This window comes from Chroicocephalus ridibundus, chromosome 8 (assembly GCF_963924245.1).
Source record: "Chroicocephalus ridibundus chromosome 8, bChrRid1.1, whole genome shotgun sequence".
NCBI lineage: Eukaryota > Metazoa > Chordata > Aves > Charadriiformes > Laridae > Chroicocephalus > Chroicocephalus ridibundus.
Genome location: NC_086291.1, coordinates 3,569,155 through 3,593,975, shown reverse-complemented (window position 1 = coordinate 3,593,975; position 24,821 = coordinate 3,569,155). Strand labels below are relative to the sequence as shown.

The 24,821-nt window shown below is 41.1% G+C and overlaps 1 protein-coding gene across 4 annotated transcripts in view; it reads left to right on the top strand.

The window, feature by feature from the left end:
* Nucleotides 1-24,821, top strand: part of PATJ (PATJ crumbs cell polarity complex component) — a 157,772-nt gene that overhangs the window by 105,025 nt on the left and 27,926 nt on the right. For all 4 annotated transcript variants that reach the window (XM_063343079.1, XM_063343083.1, XM_063343080.1 and 1 more), the window contains 5 exons: nucleotides 7,163-7,235; nucleotides 10,480-10,572; nucleotides 15,140-15,211; nucleotides 15,744-15,861; nucleotides 16,448-16,581. In XM_063343079.1, coding sequence (XP_063199149.1) covers nucleotides 7,163-7,235; nucleotides 10,480-10,572; nucleotides 15,140-15,211; nucleotides 15,744-15,861; nucleotides 16,448-16,581 — 490 coding nt within the window. The remainder of the gene's footprint in view (nucleotides 1-7,162; nucleotides 7,236-10,479; nucleotides 10,573-15,139; nucleotides 15,212-15,743; nucleotides 15,862-16,447; nucleotides 16,582-24,821) is intronic.

Sequence of the window (24,821 nt, the reverse complement as noted above, 5' to 3'; positions counted from 1 at the left end):
TTCCTCCTCCTGAGCGCTGTTACCAGTGCAACTTCTTTTAGAGGTAGAAGGCCTGTAGCATAATGTAGCCAAAACACATCCTGGAGCCACACAGTAAGGAGAGGCCACATCTCACCCTAGCAAAATAACATGGAGTTACATCTTCATGTCTAAGCAGGAGTTATGAGATAAATGGATTCGGTCTTCCTGTGCATGAAGATATTAAAATTCCAGTTTCACCAGCAAAAGGCCAGAGTCGGTTATAGTTTTCCAGAAGCACGTCATTCTGCAGCCTAAAAAGTTCCTTCATGACTGACCAAGCTGACCTAGGACATAAACGCAAAACTGCTGGGGCTCTTGGGCTATTACTAAAAAGTGCCCTCTTTGATATCCAGAGGCCTCATTTTCCTCAGATGAAGGACGCTCAGCGATAAGCACGCTGCTTTTCACTTTGAAGCAGGAAACAGCATCAAGGTTTTCCCCTTTCTGGTGTTTTGGTTCACGTGCAGGGCAGGGGGATGTTTCCATAAACTCTTTAATGGGTTATGAAAGGAGCCCAGAAATTCCTGGGCACAGAAAAGCCTTTCTGCAAGAACTCTTAACTATCATTAAATAACTTGGATTTTGTTGCACCCACATTTATTTTTTCCTAGGAAAAAATAAAGAATAGAAGGTGTCCTCAGCCTTTTTGACTTTTTACTAAAATCCCAACTTACCGTCTGCACTATAAAAATCTGTTCACACTTTTTTTTTATAGCCAGGTAGTGTTACAATTGCATTCCCACCCTTTCCTGGAATTTTTGCTGATGAGACATAGTGCAGTCAGTGCTGTGAGACTCATAGACGTCCCCTTATATTTGAAAGCTTCTCGCTCGGGTTTATAAGCATCTTTTCCTCAATTAAGTTGATGATGATTATTTAAAACAGTTGATTTTGGCCAGGTTCCAAAATATAGGTCTTAACACAGCACTGTTTCCCAGTGGTCTCGTTAATTACATGAGCTTGTTAATAGCATCTAAAGGATTTGCAGTTATAGTGTCACTTTTCTTTTTTTTTTTTTTTTTTAGATTCACTGCATCTTGTGCTTTGTAACCTTCCACAGGAACAAATTGGAAGGTGTTTAACCTGCTCACCCAGTTTGTCAAACCAATTGCCCAAACGCGGCAAGATTTTCCTGAGATGAACCGGCTGGGTCCGAGCGCTTCCTTTGATTAGTGTCCAGTCGCCTTTTACCTGACCTCAAAGTCTTACAGCTGCTGCATTAACTTCCAAGCCCCTGTGCCAAATAGGGGTTGTCTTTTTGATTTCTGAATATGAGAAATAAATAATAATTTGACTGCAGCTTTCCAAGGCGTATAAAGGAGGCTGGCTAGGGAAGCGCGAGTGGAAGTCAGTGGCCATAGGGCGTGTAAAGGTCTCAGTTGCCTTTTGAAATTCTTGATCCGAGTCTCCAACAACAGGGATTAAGCAGGTAGGAATCTGAGAAAGGGACTTGTTTCTTGGAGGAATCTCTGTGCCCTAGTTCCCAAAACAGAATGGGTTTTATATCCACTGTGGTTTTTGTTCGTGCATTTTGAGTCCATCCTTTTAAGATGCGTAATAAAACAATGTAATTAGATTTTACATCTGTAGTAGGAAATCCAGTTTATATCAGAATGCTCTTTTACAGTGAGAATTTTATGATTCAGCAAATTCAATGTTTTTTCCATGCTCAATTAACTGCCTTTAATCTGTTTTGGTGCTTCAGTGTTGGTATAATAAGAAGATCAAATATAGTTTGAATGCTTGAATCAAAGTGAATGGCACTGATTTCAAACCGTCATCCCATCGTGTTCAGTTCTGTGATTCATTCTTTGGTGTACCTTTATTCCTTAAAAGAAAATTGTCTTGCGCTGTGATGAAACATGAGAAATGCTTTAAGAATAAAGTACGGTAGGATTCTGCTTATTTAAATACCATCTGTTAGCTGTCCGGAGTCGTCCTCCCACACTGCAGTCGTTCATGCTGTTATCGCGGCTTTTTGGTGATTGGATTGTAGGTTCTCAGTGAAGCCCACAAATCTCTGTCACCGAACCCCTCCTTCCATTTCTAGGTGTAATGGAAAGACTAATCTCTTGTTATTTATGGTGACATGCAACGGAGAGGGAGCCTTATGCTCTGAGGACTGGCAAAGCGAGGGCAGTGGCTGGGGCGGCCAGTTCTCAGTGCTGTTTAACACTCTCCATTGCTGTGACTCCATCACGGAGTCTTTGCTCTTCTTTTAGAGCCTTTATACGTAGCGCCGTAGGTTGTATGCCAGACTCTGAAATATTGTTGTGCCTTAGAAATTATTTTTTTGCTTTAAGTTTGTTCTAACTTACGTGATTGGTCATATTTTAATAGCATAAACTGTGTTTTTACTTGCTTTGATTGTTTAGGTTCTTTCATGTGGGAAAGCTTTAAAAATAAGCTCTTGCCAGACACTGTGTGTGCAAGTTTGAACTTTTCCTGTTTTCTTCAGAGCTGTTTCCTCCTTGCTGTCGTACACATGTGGGAACAAGTGCACAGCTGAGGAAGTTAAGTAATTTGGGCCTTTCAAACGTATTATGACCTAAGCTGCAGGTTAAATGAATATTAGTTGTTCATTTAAAATACCTGTATTCATTTGGCTCTCACATAGTTAGGAGTGGATGGGGGGCAAATGGAGAACAAGACTGTTCTTGCTGTTAGTAGGAGAGATTTTTCAAGAAGACGCACGAATAAAAGGTCTTGCCTTGACCCAGCTGAAGGAAAAATCCAGCATACCATTTCAGTGTGCAGCTTTCCTGCAGCTCCTCTTTTCCAAAGGATTTTCTAGAGGGAAAACAAAGGTGAGAAAATATGAGATCCTGACCAGACTTTGCCTTTTTTTAAACAAGCAGGACGTGAACAATGTAAGTTTTCAGTAATCTGCAGGACTTTATGCCCTGGTGTGACAACCAGTGGGAGTCCTAAGGGTTACTGGGCAAACGTTGTTCATTCACTTGGTCTCCAAATCTGTTCCAACTAAGATGTCGTGCAACTGCATACAAGCTATTGGGTTTTTCTCCTCGTTCTTGACGTACTTTGTATTCCCAAAAAGCATCCACAGCCCCTTACAAAGCTGTTGTCAAGTGATCTTTTAGCATTGATGATGTGTGTAGTTGCAGATAGTTTGGCAGGAGGTCCATCTCAGTTTAGACATCTAGAGGTCATCTGGACCTCTGTGATCAGTGAACGGTTGTTGGGAGCCCCCAAAGAGCAATTAAGCTCATCCTGTCCTAAATTAGGTCATTTCAGTGCTGGGATGAATTGCCCTTCTGAGTCGATCTGATCTGCGATTTGTCTTGAGTTTGCACTGATCATAGAAGAAGTGTGGACACAATTTTAGACAAGATGTTCTGCTTTAGACAGGTAATGAATCTCGTTCAGCGTGCTCAACAAGGATTTTCTTAGCATTACGTGACAGCGAGCTTGTACCATCACAAACCTGAGAGACGTAAGAGTAAGTAAAATGGAAAACAGAAAACATCCTCAAAGGAAGGCATGGAACCTGAATTTCAAGAATTGAAACTCTGAGGCTGATGAGCAAATGGGGCAAAAAAACCAACCAAAGAAAAAAACCCCAAACAAAACCTAAACCTAAAAAACAACTTGAATTTGGCTGAGGCTGTGGCTTATGGTTATCGTCCGTAGAAAGATAACTTTCTCAATGCTTCATGGACCGTTCCAGCTGTGTGTGACATTCCTCCCAAGTGCCAGAGACAGCTCTCTGATAAGTGCAGCGCAGCGTTGCAGGGCAGCTTAGCTGGAGCCTTACAGCACACAACTTGAACTTCCCTTCAGCCTTACTTTCTGCAGCGTGGAATGAGTAATCCCTTTAGATTTGTATTTGCACGTTGCGCTCTCTAGGCTTTTTTTTGTGCCAAGTGTTTATGGTGGTTAATTATTAGCCAGTAATAACTGCATTTGTCTTTGCTTAAGTTGCACATCTCCCCCTCCGTCGGAGGTGCAGTTGTTAGATGGAGCCAAACATCAGAAGTTCTTCTCTTTGGTCAGCGAGAAAGGATGGGGAATGTCCTGGGGTCCTATTATAGACTAGAAAAGAAGTAAAACGTAGTAAAAGTATGGCAGTTTAATCAAATAAATCTGAAAGTGTATAAGCTTTTCTGAAGCTTAAAGAGTCTTTGCCGCTTACATGTTGCTTTGATCTTGCTTCCTGCGACCGTTTGCAGTGAGGAAGGCTGCTGGTTTCTTCGGTGGCGAGCCACAGTCAGTGACGTTGGTACAAGCAATAGGCACTCCAACCCCCAGCAGATCGAATTCCCATTTCCACTCAGAAACTCATCCTGTGAGGTCAGAGGCAATAAAAGTATTTGTGGGAGGAGTGATGAATTCCTTCCCTATTCAGTTTATATGGAACTGATGAAATATAAACAGCTCTCTGGTGCGCGAGCTCAGGAAGGAGGTGGGCTCCCGTCCCAGCGTCTTACACAAACCAGTACAAGAGCTGGAACAAGAGCGGTGGATGTTTATCATTCCTGCAGATAATGGAGGGGGGAGCGTCTGAGCCTCCCTGCTGTATAAATGGCATTGTACGTTGCTTTGACCCTGCGAGTATGAAGCTGCGTCTTGACTGTGAAGGGTTTAGACATCTTAACCTCAAGCAATATCGAGCACTGGCAACTGAGAACAGCTTTCTCGGAGGTGGTTGTGTAGCAGCTATTGGCAAATACATGGAATGCTCGTTTGCAGCCCCTGGAACGTGAATATGATGTTCAGGCTTCTAAGCTGTCTGCTCCTGCATCAAATGAAAATGATTGCTCCTTTCAGTTGTAAATAAATTCATGTTTTAGTTGAGGACGCTTACAGAAGTGGAGAGCAGAAAGAGCAATTTATTATTAGATCTGTCACTTTAAAATATGTTCCCACTTTGATTCTGCTTTGAAGCATTCTCCTTTGAAGCAGCATTAAAGTATTTAAATATGTACGAGTCCTAGCAGGGGGAGATTACAAGTTGTGACACTTTGTAACCTAGGGTTTTTTATTATTTTTTGCATTTTTTTCCAGGGAATTACTGTAAGTGGGTTTTTTATTGCTTGGAATAATCATGGCCATCCATTTAAAACTGCATAAAGTTGTTTGCCCAGTGGAAAAAAAAAAAAATTTGTGTGTATATATGAAGTAGAAAGTAGTTTCTATAATTAATTACACCCTACTTTGTCATGCAGATCATGAAGCTTCTGTCTAGCAATTCTTAGACTATTTCTTACAAAGGTTTATACATACCTTGTTATTTTCAAGTTTGCTCCTAATTGCAAGGCGTGCAGCGTGCATTGTAAGCTACAGAAGGGGTGTTAGTTTTCATGCTGTTTGTGCTTCATATAAACTATTGTCAGAAAAACCTCTGCAGTCAAGTCAAAATGGCTAGATCTCTTAGGCACCTTATATTTGCTGATTTGTTCTTACAGGCTAGAAAAGCAACATAATTAGATCGATGTCTCATGAAGATAAGAGGAGGAAAAAATGTCCTTGCCTAATATGGCTTAACGGGGGAAAATGCACTCGGAAATTGTGAAACGCTTAAGAAATTCATGGGCTTGATTCTGTGCATTCCTCAGATTTCTGCCTGGGCCCCGTGCACACGCGTCTCTGCATCGCGGGACACTCCGCTTCTGATCTTAGCATGGTTTCTGGTTCTTGCAAGGCTTTGAGCAGGGCCAGGAGGAGAGGCTGGGAGCGAGTACAAAAATGAGCAGCACAGAACCAGCTCCTTTGAATTGTGTGGCTGTTTGGTTGAAGATAAGTAAATGAATTCACCAACCTTTGCCTGCAGGATTTATCCTTTCAAATGCCTGTGACTGAGTTTCCCATACGCTGCTCTGCTGAGAGCTATTGATTTACAGCGTTGTCTTTTGGTGATCAGAACACGCTAGCTTCATGTGTTTAACTCTTGAGGGATAAAATGAGGCTTTTTTCCTTTCAGGCACTTCTGTAAGATGTTCTTAAACACATTCCAGTCCAATATTTTATTCCAGAAATCAAAGAGGAAAAAATTCTGCTTGTGTTCCAGTAACCTGAAAAATAGTGGGTAGGACCAGAAATCGAACCCAGAAGACCCACTGCGTGAGAAGTCACGTCCGTTCATCTCAAGCTGTGTATCTGCAGAGCAGCAGTATTACTGATTCCCCTCTGTCGCGTTGTGGCGAGCAGAGACTACGTGATAGTACCGAATCTTTAGCAAAATGGGGTTTGCATCATGTTCCTGGCTTCTGTGTTCTGTGAGAGTCGTTCGCCCCAAAAATAGAGGTGCATCAGTACAGTTTTTGAAGCAAAATTTGGTGTCTTCTTTTTTCCCATATACCTCAGATTTGCCTTAAACAATTATCATTGAAGTCGTATTTTACTTGGTTCGGTTTTACAGCGGCCAAAAAAATGCAGAGCTAATTCCACAAGCCAAACAATTTTAAATGGCAGTTGAGGAAAAACATTAACGAGGCAGAATGCTATTTAATGAAAAAAAAAAAAAAAAAAAAAAAGGTCTTGAAAGTTACAAAGTTATCAGATGTCAATTTAGGAATGCATTTTAAAGAGAACAGAGGAAAAGATGCCGTACATCATAGGCATCTTAGAAAAATAATGCACTTTATATGTAGGGGGAATCAATGTTCATCTGTTCTCTTCTCCCTGCATTTTATAAAAATTCTTCCAAGTTTTTACATTGAATCTTTTCAAAAAGACCCCAGCAAATATGAACAAAAAAGCAAAAGCAAGCTATTGCAGTAAAACAGGTATTATATTTCAATAATGTAAGTGTTAGACTGTAAACAAGCAGTTTACAAATGTAGGCTATTAGAAGACGCTAACAAAGATTTAGCACATGAATTGATGTGTAGGGACCATAAACTCCAACTGCATCCTCTGATAATCCACACAAAATTAGATTTCCAAAGAATGCGATGTCAGTGTGTCTCAGATGAAACTGGCTGTGGTCCCAACAAGGGATGTAATCTGTTTGCTGGCAAAGAACAAGAGCAAAGTGCTTTTCTAAGCTCTAACTTCTACTAAGAAACAGTTACTTTTTACGCTAGTAGGAGTATTTTCCTAATAGCCAAAATCAACTCAAAAGAAAAGTTTTGCCGTTATGGTTTAGTGTGTAATGTGTTGTTGGTTGGTTGTTTTACAGAAGTGAAGATGCCGTCAATCAGATGGCTGTTACTCCTTTCCCGTTACCTTCCAGCTCTCACTCTTCTATTGAGGTAAGGTTTATGGCTTTTTCTTTTTTAATTAGGGATTGCCAAATTACACAGATTAATCATAATTAGTATTTCATTATGAATTCCAGCACCTTGTCTAATTAAACCCTGAATCATAAAATGCATTGGGTAGGAACTTGACCTAATAGGCATATTTTCCCCTCTCTCTTCCTTATTGATCTCATCATTCCTGAAAGGGCTGGCGTGGCATTAACGACAGGTATTAAACAGGTTATTGCTGTACAGGAGGAAGAAAAGTCTCCAAATGAAAACCTTGCCATCTCCTGTCGTGATCATTTTTCAGCTGGTGAGGGTAGTTGTGGTGAGGCTCTGGATATCCTGGAACATGGATATCCTCCTACAGAAGAGAAATGGGCGCTTGCCAGGGGAAAGCTCCCACCTTCTAAGTTCCTTTTCCCCCAGAAAACCCTCCCATCAGCATCCCTAAAAACGAAGCAGGGGTGACCAGCAACTAGGTACGGTAAGAGAGGTCACTGTGTACGTGGTTTGCATTACAAGAGACAATCCCAGCAGAAGTGAGAGCCCTGGTCCAGCACTTTCTCCTGTGCCCCAGCGTCAGACTCCCTCATTCCTGCTCATTTTCCTCCTGGAGGAGCAGACGAGGGCTGTTTAAGCAGTGAGCTCTAGTACACAGTGTTGTAGCACACAATCTTCCAATGCAAAACCTTCCTTAGCGTGGTAGCGTTACCAATGTTTTCCATCATTATAGTTGCTGTCTCGGCCCCGGTGCAGACTGATTGCTCTCTTGTGCACCATGAATCCCTGCAGTGTCACCACATTGTTATCATTTTGACATCTCGATATGGCGTAACTAAATTTTCTAGATAAAGTACATGGTTAGCCTTGCTGTTGCTTTTTAATTCTATTTCTATTTGACCTAATAAAGCAAAAGATGTTTTATAATTCAATTGGGGTTTGGTCTTGCCTTGAATTGATAAATTCGTGTCCATCGAACTCCTGGTATTTCAATAAGCATTACTGCGATCCCACAGCACTGGTCCGCCCTGGGTAACGCTGGGTGACTCTCCTGTTGGCACGCTTGCCGTTGCTCTCCAGGTTGTATTACCACTGGTGCCTGCTTCCCCACAGGCATGGTGCCGTACAGCGCAAGAGCTGCTTCGTTTTGGTCTGGATCTGAGTCATTTTGGGGCAGTGCTTTGGCTTTTCGTTCCCTCCTGCATAAAAGCAGCAAATCCCAGGTGCAGCCGCTGGATTGCAAATTACTCTACAGTTTACAGAGCCCAAGTTCATTTTATTTTTGTTGACTCTTTAATACCTGCGTTCGTTCCCAGCTTTGTTTAGTATTTGTGTCTTCAGGAGGAGCCAGGGCGCTTCGTTTAGGCACGTTCTGTGCTGCGGTCAAACGCCTGTAGTTGGACTCTTCCAGCATGTGGGAACCGAAGCGCTCAGCCTGGGGCGCGATGTTTGCCTTTAGAGGGAGATGCTCGTGGGTTGAGTTTCAGGCATTAATGGCAAGCTCTTACTATTTACGTCGCATCTGTTTTATGAGTAAACACCGGTATTTACCTCTAGCTAGTATCTTCTTATTATATAAAATACTGTTGCTGTGTAGAAGTTTACCTTGCTTTCCTTTGTCAGCTGTTCCTGACTTTACTTAAAGCAAAACAAAACTGACTGAAACTTACGTCTTGAAATTATATCTTCAAATATCTTTGAAATACCAAATAAATATTTAACGTTGTGTGTTACAGATGCTGTATATGAAACTTGTCAGATCAGATTAAATAGCCTGGCTAGTGTAACAGAATATCAGGGTGCCATAGTTACCGTGTACTGTGGTGTTATTTTTCTTCATCTTGTCTTCATTAAGGTATTTTAATATGGAAAGTGATAAACAGTAAATATGCCTTAAAACAGGGTCTTGCTTCATTGCATGGAGTTGCAGGACAGGATAAAACTATGATGTGGTGCAATACTGTGGGCAAGCCACCAGAAGCAAAGTATATTAAATATTAATTACTGTAAAATCTCTGTCTTAAAAAACTTCCCTTCGTCAGAAAGCCGCAGAATGAGATGGTTTGTTGCAATGCTTAACAGAGTGAGCCTTTGTACTAACGCAGAGGTACTTCCCCTGGTCAAGTGGCAGTCAGGATATTTGGGTAATTCTCATTGCACACTTAAATGTAAAATGTCTAATGAAAATTCAGAAGTAATTTTGCTTCTAGGACTGAAGATCTTGAAATTGGATTTGTTTTACGTAGTCCATTTTGCTTTGCAAGAGAGAACAGCTCCAAATTTGGATCAAAGGCTTAAATGTGTTGTAATTATTTTAAAGTAAAGTAAATCAAAATAATCAAAAATCTTTCCAGATTCAGGACCTGGTTGGTTTAAAAAAGGGAAGGAGAATTAACCTGTTAAATTTTACATGTAACCGAACTAGTGATACTCTAACCTTTACATCCTAATTTAAAGTTTTCCCTGAAAAGATGCCACTTCCCATCTACCTTTAATTGTCAGTACGGGAAGGAAATTAATTTTCTTCTAGCAATAACTATGCTAGTTATTATACCAGAAAATCCTGATCGGACAAGCTCTTCTGTTTTTAGTATGCTGCTGGTTTATGTTTCAAGGGTCACTTTTGTGGGGAATCCTCTATAGAAAGAAAAAAATCTTCTCGTGCAGGAGACAGTTCTGGAGCACATCTTGGTGACAATACTTACGTCTTCGGGGCCGTTACCTTCATTGGCTCGTTCTCCAGTAGCTGTTGCTGAATGCGATTTGCAGAATTGTCACAGTTATGTGCAGAAGTACCGGAATCCTGCGCTTGGTGGCCAAGTTCTCTGACCAAAAGAGCTTCGGCTCTACCGATTCCTCCGGGGTGGCCCTCTCAGTCCTGCTGCTATTGCCATCTTCAGATTGTATGAAGGAAACTGGGCCTCCTTTCACACAAACTCAACAGTTTTCACAGCTGATAGGGATTAGTCTGGCCTTAAAGGTTGACCCAGACCTGCACCTAAGTGCTTGTATTGGACTACCTCGTGGTACTCCGGGCCAGCCAAGTAGAGACCAAGCTCTGTCTTTCAAAATTTGTATCGCATATTTGTCTCCTGACATTAGGATGCTTTAATTGTGGATCTTTTTACTTTTTCATGCTGCTACTAGTTTAGAAAAGCAAAAGAAAAGGTAAAATTGTCTAATTTTTTTCTTTAGCTATTATGGGGGGTCATAGCTCTGTTTAAAAACTGTTATCAATCATTTCTGCCAGGATCACGGTGGCACTGAACCTGCAAGCGGTGAAGAAGACCCGAGTTTGGAAGTTCTCATGAAAAGCTTGACTGATGAGGAATCCAACAAAGCTGTAAGTGACTTAAAGCACAATTTAATGACCATCAGAGCTTAGAAAATACAGGCTCATTGCCTTGATTTGTTTTCCATCTGCCTTTCTGTTGGAGTATTACAGCACGCTTTTGTCAAATAATATCCAGTACGTGTAAGAGCAGAATCAAGCTCTTAGCTCTTTACGTACATTGACTGTTTTCATAAACTAAGCAGTCAGTATTATTTGATAAAATATCAAGATAAGAGTTTTTATGTAGCGTTGTGGCCCTCTCTTGAGCGCTTTCTCAGTGAGGGGGTTGAGTTTCCTCTCTTGCCATCCATGTGTGACAAACTTCAGAAAAAAGCGTGGTCTGTAAATCATATTCCTATTTATATTCATAGCGTCGTATATTCTAAGGCCAAAATGTCTATTATCATAATCTAGTCTTGCCTCCTGAATAACATAGCTATAGAGTTACTCGCAGTAATTTCTACATCAAGCCCATAACTTCTGGTTTAATGCCGTACTGTCAGTGAGCACTGTAATAAATACTGAACTTCTCATGGGTACAGATGGTGGGTTTTGTTGTTTAATATGTCAGGATTGTGCATTATCAGAGATTTGAAAGTCCTTCAGGGTGCAGCTCTAATCTCTCTTTTTGGACTCTATGTTAAAAATGTAAAACGGAAAACTACTAAACATGCTGAAGAGTGACTAACCTAAAGGTACGTAAAATGTGCTGAGACAGTCTTTTTGTCCAACAGCCTCCTCCTTTTTCAAGCAGCGCGTTGGCCGAGACTTGCTGTGCGTGCACAGTTGGTGTGTGCCATCCTCAGCTAAGGAAGCCGGACGTTTTGGGGATTTTTTTTTTCTTAGGTGTCTTCTTCCTGCTCCATCATTTCTTTTACAAAGAATTTCCTGAGTTTTGCAAATACGAATTGAATATACATAATGTTCTGTAGCTAGTAAGTATTTAATTAGCGAGTCTACGAACTCCCAAGAGTTAGGAAGTGTTATGTGCTATTCAAGCATCAGAATTAACCACCCATGTAAAATGGATTGGTTTGTGTTCCTAATGGATTACAAAAAAATTGGATTATTTCTATTTGGTAGCCTGGCGCAGAATCCTCCTTTGATGCATTGAAATATAAATGAATCAGAGTTTTATTGTTATTATTCACCTGGTTTTATTGCTGTTCCTGCTCAACTTGGCAAGAAACTTTTGAGGGATTACAAGGCACTGTGAAAAATTGAGACTGAAGTGGTTAAAAATATGTTAAAAGTATTGTACAAAAATGAACTCTTGGTGTAGGATATTGTGCTGTGCAGCTTTTTGCAAGGTATTAGAGGAAATGTGAATTTAATGGGGGGAAGAAAAAAATTTGGCGCGATCCAAGGTAGGTGTGGAGGGAAGATGCCGCTGGAACAACAGGGAACTCAGAATATATGGGCAGCTTCTGTTCAAACTTGAAGCAAGAAAGAAGGGAACTGTGGAGCCAAAGGGTAGAAGTTGCAGTATTTTAGACTGAAAGGTGAAAAAAAGAAAAAGATAAAAGTGTTGGTGGTAAGAGTTGTCCAGAACAGGGTAATGGCAGAAAGGTAAGAGAAGACAAAGTCAAGGATTTGTTGAGACCCTGTAGGTGAGGAGAACATCAGTATAGTAGTTAGTTTTCCTTTCCCACTGTCCATACCAAGTTATCTCAATTTTCCACTTAAATTGTTCCTGTAACAGCAACTGACTGCTACAATTTACTTTTTGTCTTTGGAATTCAAACCCCTTTATCCAGCAGGCTAGTGTTGTTATCCCCGCTGCGGCACAGAGAGGAGGCGACTTGTCCCAGGTCACTGCGAGACCGGGAGGCAGCGAGTGTGTCACTCTGCTGGCTGCTGCGTAGCCCTGCCTTCATTCAGTGCTTAGAGGTGACTCACTGATTTTTCCATTAGATAATTAGATACTGAAAAGTTCAGGGCTAGGAGGTAGATTTAGAAAAGTATTCGCATGCCTATAGATCCATCTGCTCATTCCATAATGCCTTCAGTTGGGCCAACCCTCAGGTTAGAGGCATAAATGGATGAAAAGTAGTGGTGGAAAGCCAGTTTCATAATTTCAGAGTTTTCTTTCAATCAGGGTTTTTAAAACTACGTGGCAAATATGTCTAAGTGTATCTTACTTTTGTAAATGCTGATGGTTGCGATCAGTCCCTTCTGACCAGAAGGAACCGAGTTGGTATTCATATTGGCGTTAAGGCTTCGACACTGCAGCGCAGCACGAGTCAGCTCCTTATTTTGAGGAAAGGAGATTTCTCTTGCAATCTTTTAGTGGCTGCTGAGGCAAAAAGAACCCAGTGCCTTGTTTTTCGAAGCATGATGGTTGCTACTAGAGCCTAATGCTACTTCACCATTGTTATTGAATTTCTCAGTCATGTGTCAGGAGAAATCAGGAATGTAGAAATCAACAAGTAAGATCAAGTTCACCGAGTAAATAAAAAGTATGTGCTTATCAGCAGAGATCTTCCACAAGCATGTACAGTTCAAAGCACGGGCAGGATGTTTCACCAAGTGACAGCTGTAATAAAATAAAAAAAAAAAATATCACATCATTCCCTATTCACTTGTTGCTGATAAATTTGTCAGTCTCTTCCAAGATACTCTTTGTTGTCACTTCATCACTTTAAAAAGTATAAAGTTATATAATGGACATCATTGTAGACTTGGATGATAAGAGGGGGGGAAAGAAAACAACTTTATTTCTGAACTGGAGCCAGTGGAATTGTTAGGCAAAGTCTGCGTGCTTGTTGCCTGAGGTTTGCGGTGGCCTGATAGAAGGTCGTGGTGTTCTGAGCACTGGAGTTCTCTTGCTTGCTGTAAGGTGGTGTTGGAAAAGGATTGTTATATGGGGCTTTGAGATGAGCTCAAAACTTTTAACTTTACAAAGGTGAAAATGGTTTTGAGCAGTCATTGCGTGTGCCCTGAAGGCCCTTGCATCATTAGTGTCCTGGCAGAGCGTGAATTCAGTGTCCTACAGGTGGGATAATTAAACTGATGTTTGGTATGTGAGAATGGATTCATTTCCCTAAAAAGATTTGAACTTGGAACAATAATCTGTCTTCACCACAAACAGAAAACGTGTCCTTGAAACGCTAGCAAAGAGGAAGGGCTTCATAAAAATGCTTTTGGCTGCATTTGAGGGAACCGAATTCTATTAAACCAGTTGGGTTTATGACAAATGCTGAGCGTACAATTCAGGGCTTGAGGGACTGGAAATATTTTCATATTATTCAGGTACCTCTAGCATAGTCTGAGTTAAATGGAGGAGATTCGAGAGATTTAAAGGTGATGCTTGGTGCTTACTTGATGTGCAAGATGGAGTTTCGGATTTTAGTCACATATCAGGATGAAAAAGGGAAGTATGAACTAAGTTTTTCATTGCTCATTAGAACAGTCTCTCATAAAATGACAAAGCAGTCTTCTCGTTTTTCCCCGACACCTCTGAAAATACAATGAGATCACCATTTTATCTTTTTTTTTTCTTGTTATCCGTTTGAATAATAGTTACCGTTGTATGGTTACAGCAAGCTTGGAGAGAAACACGGAAAAAAAATTGCGGGGCTGGGGGGGGAAGCCTGTGGGGCTTGGCGTGATTTAACATAATAAAACTCCAGGAAAGAAGGCCAGTATTTTCAAGCTTGGTTACCTAAAATTTGTTTTACGTATTTATTTCTAAATGTATGAATTGTCATCTTAATTGGAAATTCTTTTGAGATGCAGAATATCGCCGCTGTCTTTTGAAGTTGGTACTCGGCTTTTCTGAAAACTGGCTGTTTATCAGGGTTTTTTTTTTAACATGGGGTAAGATAACCAACTAATACTGGGATCAAAGCGGCCTGAGTTTGGCTAAGAGCTAACAAGGGGAGGACACTGTAACTGTCTGGAAGCAGTTGCAGAAGTAGGAGAGAAAAACATCTTTTGTAGTGTATTGCGAGGATATGGAGAGAAATTAGGATACAAGTGGAGCCCGTGATTGAAGTGCCATTGTTTGAGATATTTCTAATGAGGCTGGATGATGCATTTTAAGCAGTTAGGTTATTTAAGTGCTTAGGACTGCCAAAAAAGGGAGGGGGAAGGAGAGAACAGATGACTTTGAGCCCTGTAGGCAGGCACCAAAGGGTCTGTACGAGCACCAAAGGGTCCATATGGGTACCTGTGTGCTGGAGGCTCGGCACAGAGGCCTGCGTGTTCCCACCCAGCGTGGGAATTGCTGTCCCAGTGGCCCCAGAGGACACACTTCCGTCTTCTTTAGAGCTTCTTATTGCTCAGGAACAATATGGACAATGCATTATAATCTCCTCCCAAAAAATCCCTTTCTTACATTGTATGCCTTCAAAACCGCTAGGTGTGTTTTTAATAATTCCTGATAATTCCCTATATTCATACTAGCTTTTCCTCTGTCAAGTTCTACACTTCAGCTTTGTGTTGTGCTACAAATGTAATAACATGAAGAAATACCACTGTTTGCCTAGAATCATCATTTTGAGTTTTGGAGGGTATTTTATTGAAGCTAATGAGACATTTTCAATACACCTCACTTTCTTTTTTGACTTTTTAGGATGTGAAATCTAAAGCTGACAAAGCAGTGGCAGCAGATCCGCAAGAAGTGGAGGAGCAGCTCCCAGAAAATGTACCGGTGTTTATGCTAACTGATAAGAGGGGGTTCTGGTGGCTTGATCTAGCTGAAGATGGAGTGATTTCTGGGGGGAAGGGGTTAACTGCGGAGACATTAAAACAATTTTCCTGGTGAAAACTTAAAAAAATTACTTGCCACTCTTTAAGTATGTGGAAATAGTCACACAAGCTAATGTCAAAGATGTTCTTTGCTGTTTAAAAGTAAAAAAAAACCCAAACAAACAAAAAAAACCAACCAAACAAAACCCAACACGTTATTTGGTGTGAGAGGCACAACTCAGAAGGGTGAAATCCTGTCCCTACTTCCTTCATGAGCATTTCTGGAAGCATGTTTATCCAGTCATCCTGATTTTTCCATTTATTTATGAAGGGAGTGTTTTCAGTTCATCTGTGCTTATTGCTTGTTTCTCTTCTATCAACTTAGTGGATTTAATAACGAACGATAATCAACAACTAATGATAATGTCCACATAACGTGCCTTTCTGTGATTGATAACTGATCTCTTTTGCTTCTGCTTTGTTTTTAGGTCCTCAACCACATCAAACAATCCAAATCTTCAACAAAAGTACCAGCCAATTTACAGGAGATACCCCTGGTGCCAGCACCTACTTATCTTTCTCCAGAGGCAGAAGTCACCAGCCGTAGTATGAACCAGTTATTTTTTCCACCAATATTGAGTGTATTTAGTACCCTAACCTAGGATGGATTTTTTTACCCATACAACTTTTGCTGAGATTTTTTTCTTTCAACATCCAATGACCTATTTTAAGTTATTTTATAAAGGATTTATATTTTTCTCTCATTTTATAATTTTTGAGAGCTTGAAGGCGTTTACTTGTTTTTCTTGACTTTCACATACAAAGGCATTTTTCCTCTTACTTACTTAAAATAGAAGGAAAGGTAATCTGGGACATCCATGGTGCCGGAACATGGCCGTATCTGCCCTGAATGGAATACACCTTGCCACCGTTATCTGAATTGTGTAGATTATAAATGAATTAGATGTCCTCCCAGACATTTACTCTGAACATTTACTCCCCGAACTCTAGAGTCATTGTGATTTAGAGATTTCAGAAGTGACTCAGAGCAGCCTTCTAGTTCAGTTTAGATTGGTAAAGGTGAAGAGCAAAATACGAGATCTTAATTAGTTGCTCTCATACGATTCCTTTGATGGTTTTCATTTTCTCATTGAATAGTGTGATTTATTTCTTGACCTTTTTATGTTCTTAGGTGTCTTACCAACTCCACTGCCTGTGGATCCAGCAACGTGTCCTATAGTTCCGGGGCAGGAGATGACTATAGAGATATCTAAGGGTCGGTCAGGCCTAGGACTCAGCATCGTTGGGGGGAAAGACACTCCACTGGTGAGTTTCTGGTAAACTAATATTTACTCGCTCTGTTGAAGAATAGGAGACAAAGACAACGTAGAAACTAATGATGCCATTAATCTGTAATTGCTCTAATGAATTGTTCGATACAGGGAGGAGAAACCAGCAACTCTAATCTCTGATAACAAATTGGTAATTTTGCCTTGTATCAGATCAGTTGTTTTCTGTTCCTGTTTAAATGGAAAGGTTTGTGTTTCAGTAGTGCTTTCTGCTGTGGTCAGAGTTTACAAATATGTGTTCTTTTTTAACTGTTGTGAAATAAGAGTTTCAAGCAGGTAAGTTACCAAAATGGTTGGACTAGAAATTAATGTCACAGAGGTAGAGCCACTTCAGCAAGGTTAACACCTCTGTTCTGAGAGCGTAAATGCTTAGTAGCTGTTTAAACAAACCGTGATTTATCTCCCTGCCAGCAAAAGCCCTTGCTGAACAGAGGTAAACCAAAGGTAATCTTTTATTGTTTTCTGGGTCTTTTTGCTTAATCTTGCTCTTGACTATGCTGATTTTAAAAAAATTATTTTCAGCTAAATTAAAATCTATCACTTCAAGTACGAACTCGGCAAGTTAGTTATGCTAAACCCTTCTCTGCCTCCGCCGGTGCTCTTTCCACTCCACTTTCCATTTAAGAGATGCTGTGTTACGGTATAACTGAAGGCCAGATTGTTTTTTAAATGTCAAATTCAGTTCTTTCAGTAAACAAGTCTGCTGCAGAGGTGTCTTTACCGGGTTCTCCTGAATCCCCTGCCGCAGAGACACTTCAGGCGATAGAGCTGCTCCGTTACATGCAGTTGTTCCGAAAATATAGTGGTGCATCATTAAGCAATGAAGCTGCTGTCAGGAGGTACAGGGAGTTGCAATGTAGTCATCTTTTTCCAGACCTAGAAAAAGAAGGAAAAATCGAGGAAGTTGAAAGGAAAAAGAAAGTCTTGTTTTGCCAAATGTAGGCTGTATCTTTTACAGTATTAAAGCAGAAATTGGAAAAGGTTCAGCTTTTGGTCCCATTTATCCAAGTCTCTGATTATGTAGAGTTTGGATGAATTGCTGGGTTCCGCATGGAGATAGATCTGAGTTATGTTGAAGGTTTAGATCAGCCTCTATGGTTTTCACTGTGTCCAGCCGCGTGCTGTTTTGTACCCAGGCCCTTTTTTATCCAGCTCCTCTAGTGTTGAGTAAATTCAAATAAGAAGTTCAGCGTTAGTCATCTCTCTGCTTTTTCATTTAGCTGGAATTTGGAAATAATACATGGCAGTCTGTCAGACGCAATCTGGTACATGTCTTTCATGAGATTTTAATATAAATAAATGAAAATTATAAATATCTGCTTTACAGAGCAGATGAGAAAAATGCAAAGGATTTTATTCTTTAAATTGAGTAAATGGTTTTGGTTAAGTATTATACTTTCATTAGTTTATTCATTAAAGTGTCCTCCTAGGAATTTATTTTAAAAATCTATGTACTTGATTGCAGTAACTGAAATTCCTGAAGGGAGGGAGGTCTGCCTGCCCACGTTTCTGATCCTCACCATTTCAGGACTTGCCAAAATGAGTCCTTGTTTCTTTTCCTATTTCTGAATCTGCTCGTTCAAAGGCAGGCAGTGTTGTTTCAGAGGAAACAAGTTGCTTTTGCGAGACCACGGTCTTACTTTTTTGCCGTGAAGGTAAAAAACCTTTTGTTAAAAAGCTGAAATGAAGTTCAGATAACAAAATGAGGAGGGGTAAAAGAAAATCCTACTCAGGACTGTAGGAAAGTGTGTGTCTTTTTGGGTTTCATGGACTAGAGAGGATAATCTAATCTAAAAAACCGACATCAGGTACGTGGAGCTCAGTGATGTATCTCGTCTTGCTCTCCATTGTTTCTTTTTAACTTGGGGATATAGATGGACATTTTTTGTATTTTAAAAAAGGCAAAATAAATTGATTTCCAGCTTCACTGCTTGGGTATGTGTCACGCTTATGTGCCACAGAATTTCGTCACTTCTGAAGAGCTCGTGTGGCAGAAACTATGTACCCAAGACCCACTGTTTCCTGAAGTGCAGAGAAATTAAAATGAAGCTCTAATTGCCTTCAGCAGTTTGGGGTTGGATTTTTAGCTATTTTTGAAATGGGAATTGTCAGGCCAAAGTCAGAAAGAATGGGAATAGCACTGTTTGTAGCCTGTCTGTGCAAGCATGAAGCAGCGATGCTGTCTTTCGTACTCTTGGAGTTCAGGTGGCGCACGCAAACGATAGAGGTGAGGTGCCCTGACGGGACCATGGGAATGTGCTCCATCGGGGACGAGCAAAGGCATGGCAGAACAGGGGGGAATCTGCCGGAGCAGCGTCTGTGTGCCACACAGCTGCAGAGACTTCTTTTACCTTTTTGTCCTCTGAGAAAACAACATGAACACCCGTTTCTTCCTCCTTTTTCTACTGGGGTATCTTTATTTCGTACCTGCGCAGGTGTGCAAGTGCCTACAAAACGATGAAGGATATCATCCCCAGTTCCCAGGATCTCAGAAGTAATTTATCAGTATGGGGGACACAGGGAGGCTGCTCCTCCGTAGAACTTGTCAAATCTAAGGTGGCCATGGCAAGAGCGTAAGGGCCTCATCTATTGTGATATTAAACTGCATTCCATCTAAAAACACTTAACTGACTCAGCACGGATGCACGACGGCAGCTCACGTGTGATGAGAAAGCTCGCTTCGGAATATTTTGGATCTTTCTTAAACACAAATTCCCAGCTTTTGGAATAATAGATCTGGGAACCCACTAAAGGGAAGCACGGCTTCAAAATTAAATATAGAGTGCAACTTTTCAGTCCTAACCTTAGGAATCTCATCAGAAATCACCACGTAGAGACTTGAAAAATACAGCCTGTGAGCATGGAGGGTAGTTTGTTCAGGAGGCTGGAAAGTGATGCCTTAACCCTTGTGAAGTGTTTTTGGTTGAGAAGGTGACCGTCCCATTGAAAGATTACAAAATCTTTCAAGTTGCATGTATTATAAGCAAGGACTGCGGCTGTGTGCTTCGGGGAGCAGGAGAGCATCAGCCAGAAGGATGCGCCTGTAGAAAAGGTCTGGGGAAGGAAGGATCGTCCTTGAGAGTTGTCTCCGTGATGTTGATCTTTAGAGTGCAATAGCCCCTAAGCATTCCGATTTCATTTTATTCTAGGGGTTGATTTGTATTTTTATTTTTATTTTTTTCCTCGCTGTCTTTCATTTCACCTTCCCCTGTGCCCCTGAGAGAACACAACACACGGCCTCTGCCTTAAAGCAATTAAACTGCGGAGTGGAGCTGGCTGAAGTACAGGGCTTTCAATTTGGGAGGAGATTTTTTTTTTTACTTTTTTTTTGGTCGTAGTCCAGTCAAACTTGTAAAACTAACCTCAGAATGGGAATTTAAAAAAAAAAAAAAAAAAGTGTTTTCAGAAACATCCCTAACTGAGTTCTGAGGCTCTAACTCTGCTCCCCAGGACACCGTCCTGCCCTCTCATCGTGTCCCCCCCCCGGCTGCTGAATGAGATTTAAATGCTTGTCAGCTCCACCACTGCTAATAGCAGCCATAAACCTGACAGGGATGTCATTGTCACTCGGCAGCTGCCCGTGCTCCTGGGATTCCTGAAGGCGACGGACCTGTTTGGGCAAGGCCTTCGTGCAGCGCTGGGAGCCACCAGCTGGCCCGTGGCTACGGGGGCTGGGACCCCGTGGGATAACCTGCTCTGCGGGATGCAGGACCAGCAGCACCCGATAGTCCAGTCCACCATAAATTTAGGAAACGTTCCTCAGTTATTCTGCTTTTGATTCACGCATCCTGCAAAAGCTGTTTCTAGGCAAATAATTTCGTTTCAAGTAATGAGCTTTTTTTTCCCTCTGAGACTGCCTGCCAGAAAGTTTCTATGTGGTTTTCTTCTGAAATCGTCTGAGAACAGGGCATCGAAGAATTTTTTAAAAAAAGATGGTACTCCTCCAGATGGCATGTGGGGTTAAATCATCCCAACCCCATTATCACCCCAGGGTGGGTGAATGCCACGATGCCCAGTTAGCGACTTGCAACGAGACATTTTCTCTTAAACGGGATTGTCAGTTTACAGGGATTTTATTCTTGGCAGTGCATGAAAAAAAGCATCGCTCTAAGACGCAAACATTTTCTTAGTTGATGGGAGCACTGTTTTGCTTCCAGCTGAATAATTTAGCAATGGCTGAGTTGATTACTCGTGGTTATTGACTCTGTATTTGCTGCCGGGGTGATTAAGACGCTCAGACGCGCCGGAGGGGATTCAGCGGTCTGGAGCCCGGTACAGGGACATTCCCCCAAGGCAGAGTTAGAAAACCCTGGGAGGGGAGGCGAGCGCAGAGGCTCAGCTGGGGCTTGAAATAGCAATTAAGTGCTGAAGAGGCACCTGCGATATAAAAGAAGAAAAGATTGCAGGAGCGGTAACCGAGGGGCTGTTTGGAGGTGGAGTAGCCAGGAGGCGGTCGCTGTCTGAACCTTACACAGGAACGAAGACAAGCAGCATACTTTATCCTGTGTCTTTTCTGATTGAAAATGACCACAAACCTCTTATACAGGATTTTTATACTTTGAATTTGGTAAATAAAAACTTCCTTACTTTTGCTTTCGGCAGGCTTAAATAAAAAAACATTTTTTTAAGGCAATTAACAAACTTTAAGGTACTCCATCTGTAAAATAAAGTGATCCACAAAGCCAGGGAAATGGAACACGTTAGCAGTGCTCCAAAAAAGTAACGGAATACGCCTGGGCTCAGCTAACACTAGTTGGTGTGAGAGCTGGTAACGCCGGAGTGGGAGAGCACCAAGCTTTTGTAATCCCCTGGTTGCCCAGAAGGCTTTCTGGCTCGCGGCGGAGCCGGGGAGCCGCGTGATGGTGGGGATGCAGTTCGACAGAAGAATATTTAGATTCATTCTGTCAGTCCAGGTGAGTCATACCTTGCATAAACCCCATCTGTTAAGGAAGGGCAAGGGAATAATCAAGAGAACTGCGACTTTAAATTGCAGCTGTTCAAGACCCGATGTTTGCCCCTGGAGCTGTGAGGGCTCATTACCCTGCCAGGATCTCCACGCTGCCAAGAGCAGGCTGTTACTGATAGCGAAGCCAAGTCTGATATCTGTTTTGTGCCGTGCCGCAGCCAGCAGTGGGGACCTACCTAAACACGAGGACTGATGTGACTCCTGCGTTACTAAACAACCGGGTTCTCCCTTGCTTGAGCTTTCTTCCCTCCCTCTCACCTCAGTTATATTGAGATTCAGGCAAAAATAACTTCATCGGTTATAGACAGCCGAGGTCTGAACGACTTTGTAGACAGTCATCAAGTGCAGCTAAGACTGAAACTGGTTTAGCGGAATATGCTTACCTTGTAACTACAAATGAAAAGCAAGATATTGGCCTCGGGAGGGTCTCAGCAATATATTGGCTATAGATACTGTGGCTGTTAAGCCTATCGCACAATGAGTGGAACGATAGAATGAAAAATGGTAATAGAAGGCGAAGTTTTTAATCCTAGCTGAGGTATTGTAGAGGAAAAGTTTGCGGTTGGGAGAGAAAAAAAAATGCAATCACTTCTTAACCATCATCCACATTTGTAAAACAGAAGGCAATTTAATGACAGAGTGGTAAATGCAGTTAGCTTGAAATTGTGAGGAATTGCTTTGTCTCTTGGTTGAATAATGTTAAAATGAAGTTGGTGGATTCATCATAATTCCAGAAGGACGTTAGCTTACGACAGCGTGAAAAAACCAAACTGCCTTGTACATGAGTTATCACAAATGGGAACGAGAGTAGTAAGTTTTGCAAATCATGTATTTGATGGATCTTTGGCAAGGGTTTAGCTGACTGTACGGCTAGCTTGCGTAACAGGGCCTTGCTTGAAGAAGCTGGTGTCTTCCAGGAGCGTAAATCATCCATAAAATTTAAGCTCACAATATAAGAAGGCAGTAGGACATGTCAGAACGGACTTCAGGAGCATCTTGCTTGCTGCTGGTTGAAACCACTGGCTTTTGGCTTCCCGTGTCCTGTGCATTCAGGATCTCACGCATTCTTTGTAACCGGTGTTATGCACTGTACACTGTAAATTTTTATTTTTTTTTATTTAATAAAATAATGAGAGTGAGAGAGTTAACGTTTTAATATGTAGTTCTGTGTTTTATTATCCCCTCTAAAAGGAGCATGTATACTTTGTGAAAAACGTTGGTTTGCTTTGGCATGCGATCCATAGGAGCATAGCTCTTTCTATCATTCTGACTTAAGTCATATATTTTTACACTAAACATCTTATTACCTTAGTTTTATTATTTCAGAATCAAAGGAGAGCTTGCAAATGTCTATGACTGCAGACCGAAGGAATGTTAATGAATAGTGCCATTGAATTTTCAGGTTTTAGCTTTTCTGATCTTAGAGAATATAACTGTAAGCAAAAATATTATGCAAGCTGAATAAAATTTAAATAAATAAGGACCAGATGTAACTATAGGGGCCTATAAAATGTAATACAAATATTATCCACTTCCTTAAAATAAATCTGTATTTTAGTATGAAAAATTATATTCATATTGATGTTGTGGATTAATCTTTTTATGAAAGTTGGCAAGTGAACGCCATCTCTTGCGAGGGCTTGTTCTTAAATGGGAAACAGACCTTTTGTTTTGACCTTGAGTAGAGAAGTTTTTCAGTATCATGCAATGTAAAGCATTTTTACATTAACACGGTAATACATTTTTACGTTATATGGCCTGTTTTATTACAGTAGTGTTTGGCTTAGGATTTTGGGTGCCTGTTAATGGTTTGTGAATGCTGGGACTTGCAAAATATTTGAGTGTTAGGAGGAGGTCTATGCAGCACGGTGCAGTAGATAAACCCCTTTAAGAAGTCAAGTGATTTGCTTGGAGTTGACCTTCAGCTTTTGTTGCTGAACCGTTATCTTTTAGATTCCATTTAGATCTGCAAATGGAAGATCATAGATCATAACGTAACTGTTGTAATTTCCTCTGCCTACAACTAACCAGCAGCTGGATTTATTTTAACTACCGAGAGATTCTTATATGGGGCTAATTCTTCAGCGAAACACACTGTGCAACTAGTTGATTTCTACTTTATCTGTGAACCAGCCTGTAAAAATGACAGGACAATTTTATTGCTCTGGACAAAGTATTATAAAAGTTGAAAGGGAAATAACTAGTGATATTGTACTTGCCCTGGGAAAGAGATAAACCTGTAAACCTGCAGTCAGCAAAGCCCTTTGTAGCTTTATTCTCTTTTATAAATGCTAATTTAGTATAACATTTGTAGCAATGTAGGAATTTTGTTGGAAATGCTTAGGGAAACACGACTTGTCGACTAAATCAGAAAGCATATTTTCCTGAATGTTGTTCTATATATAGCTTACTTTTTTTGCTTCCTCGGGAAAGTACTCTAATCCATGCAGAAAGCTTCATTGCTTACACCAAATACGTAATTATGGTTAGTGGTAAGATTCGGTCACCTAACTACGGACCAAAATGAGAGACAGACACAAAAAATTAATGTAATTCCAACAGTTTGCCCTGCCCGCTTTCTAGCACTGCCCAGTGCATGTAGGTTCCAAAAATCTGGTGTTTTGACCTGGACTTTCAGCATCATTGTCAGTGTGTGCTCAGAAGTGTCTGTCTGGGAGACAGGTACCGTTTCCCCAGATAATGCTCCTTTGGTCCGGGACAAATGGCTGGTGATGCTCTGGCGGTAGAGATACCCTTGTAGCTAGGGAGCTGGTTTCTACTCTTAGGATTGTTTGGGGGATTTTTTTGTCTCATGATTACCACCTCAAAATGCACACCTTGGAAAACATAGTCTGGGATCTTCAAACAACTCATTTCTAATTGAGTATCTTACCTGGTGCCATTCTGTTCTGATGATTATTGCAGTCCTGAATACGCGGTGGGTCACCTTACTTCTGTGGAGCGCCTTTGATCCTATCAAAACAACGGCGGGGTCTTGGAGGCTGAAATAGTGCAGCAAAGATAAACTCAAAACAAAGTTGATGTTAGCTCAGTTAAAGAAAAAGCTTTTTGTGAATGATCTGCAGTAAATAAGGACTGTTCAGTACTATGCAATCAGCCTCTTTACCAAAATTCAGACCTTTTTCCATGTTAAATCACCAGGTATGTAGGGATTTCTCTGCTTTGAAATCTCCCCCCTTGCAAACTGCTCCACCCTTCATCATATGATACAACTTCATCAAAATATCCGT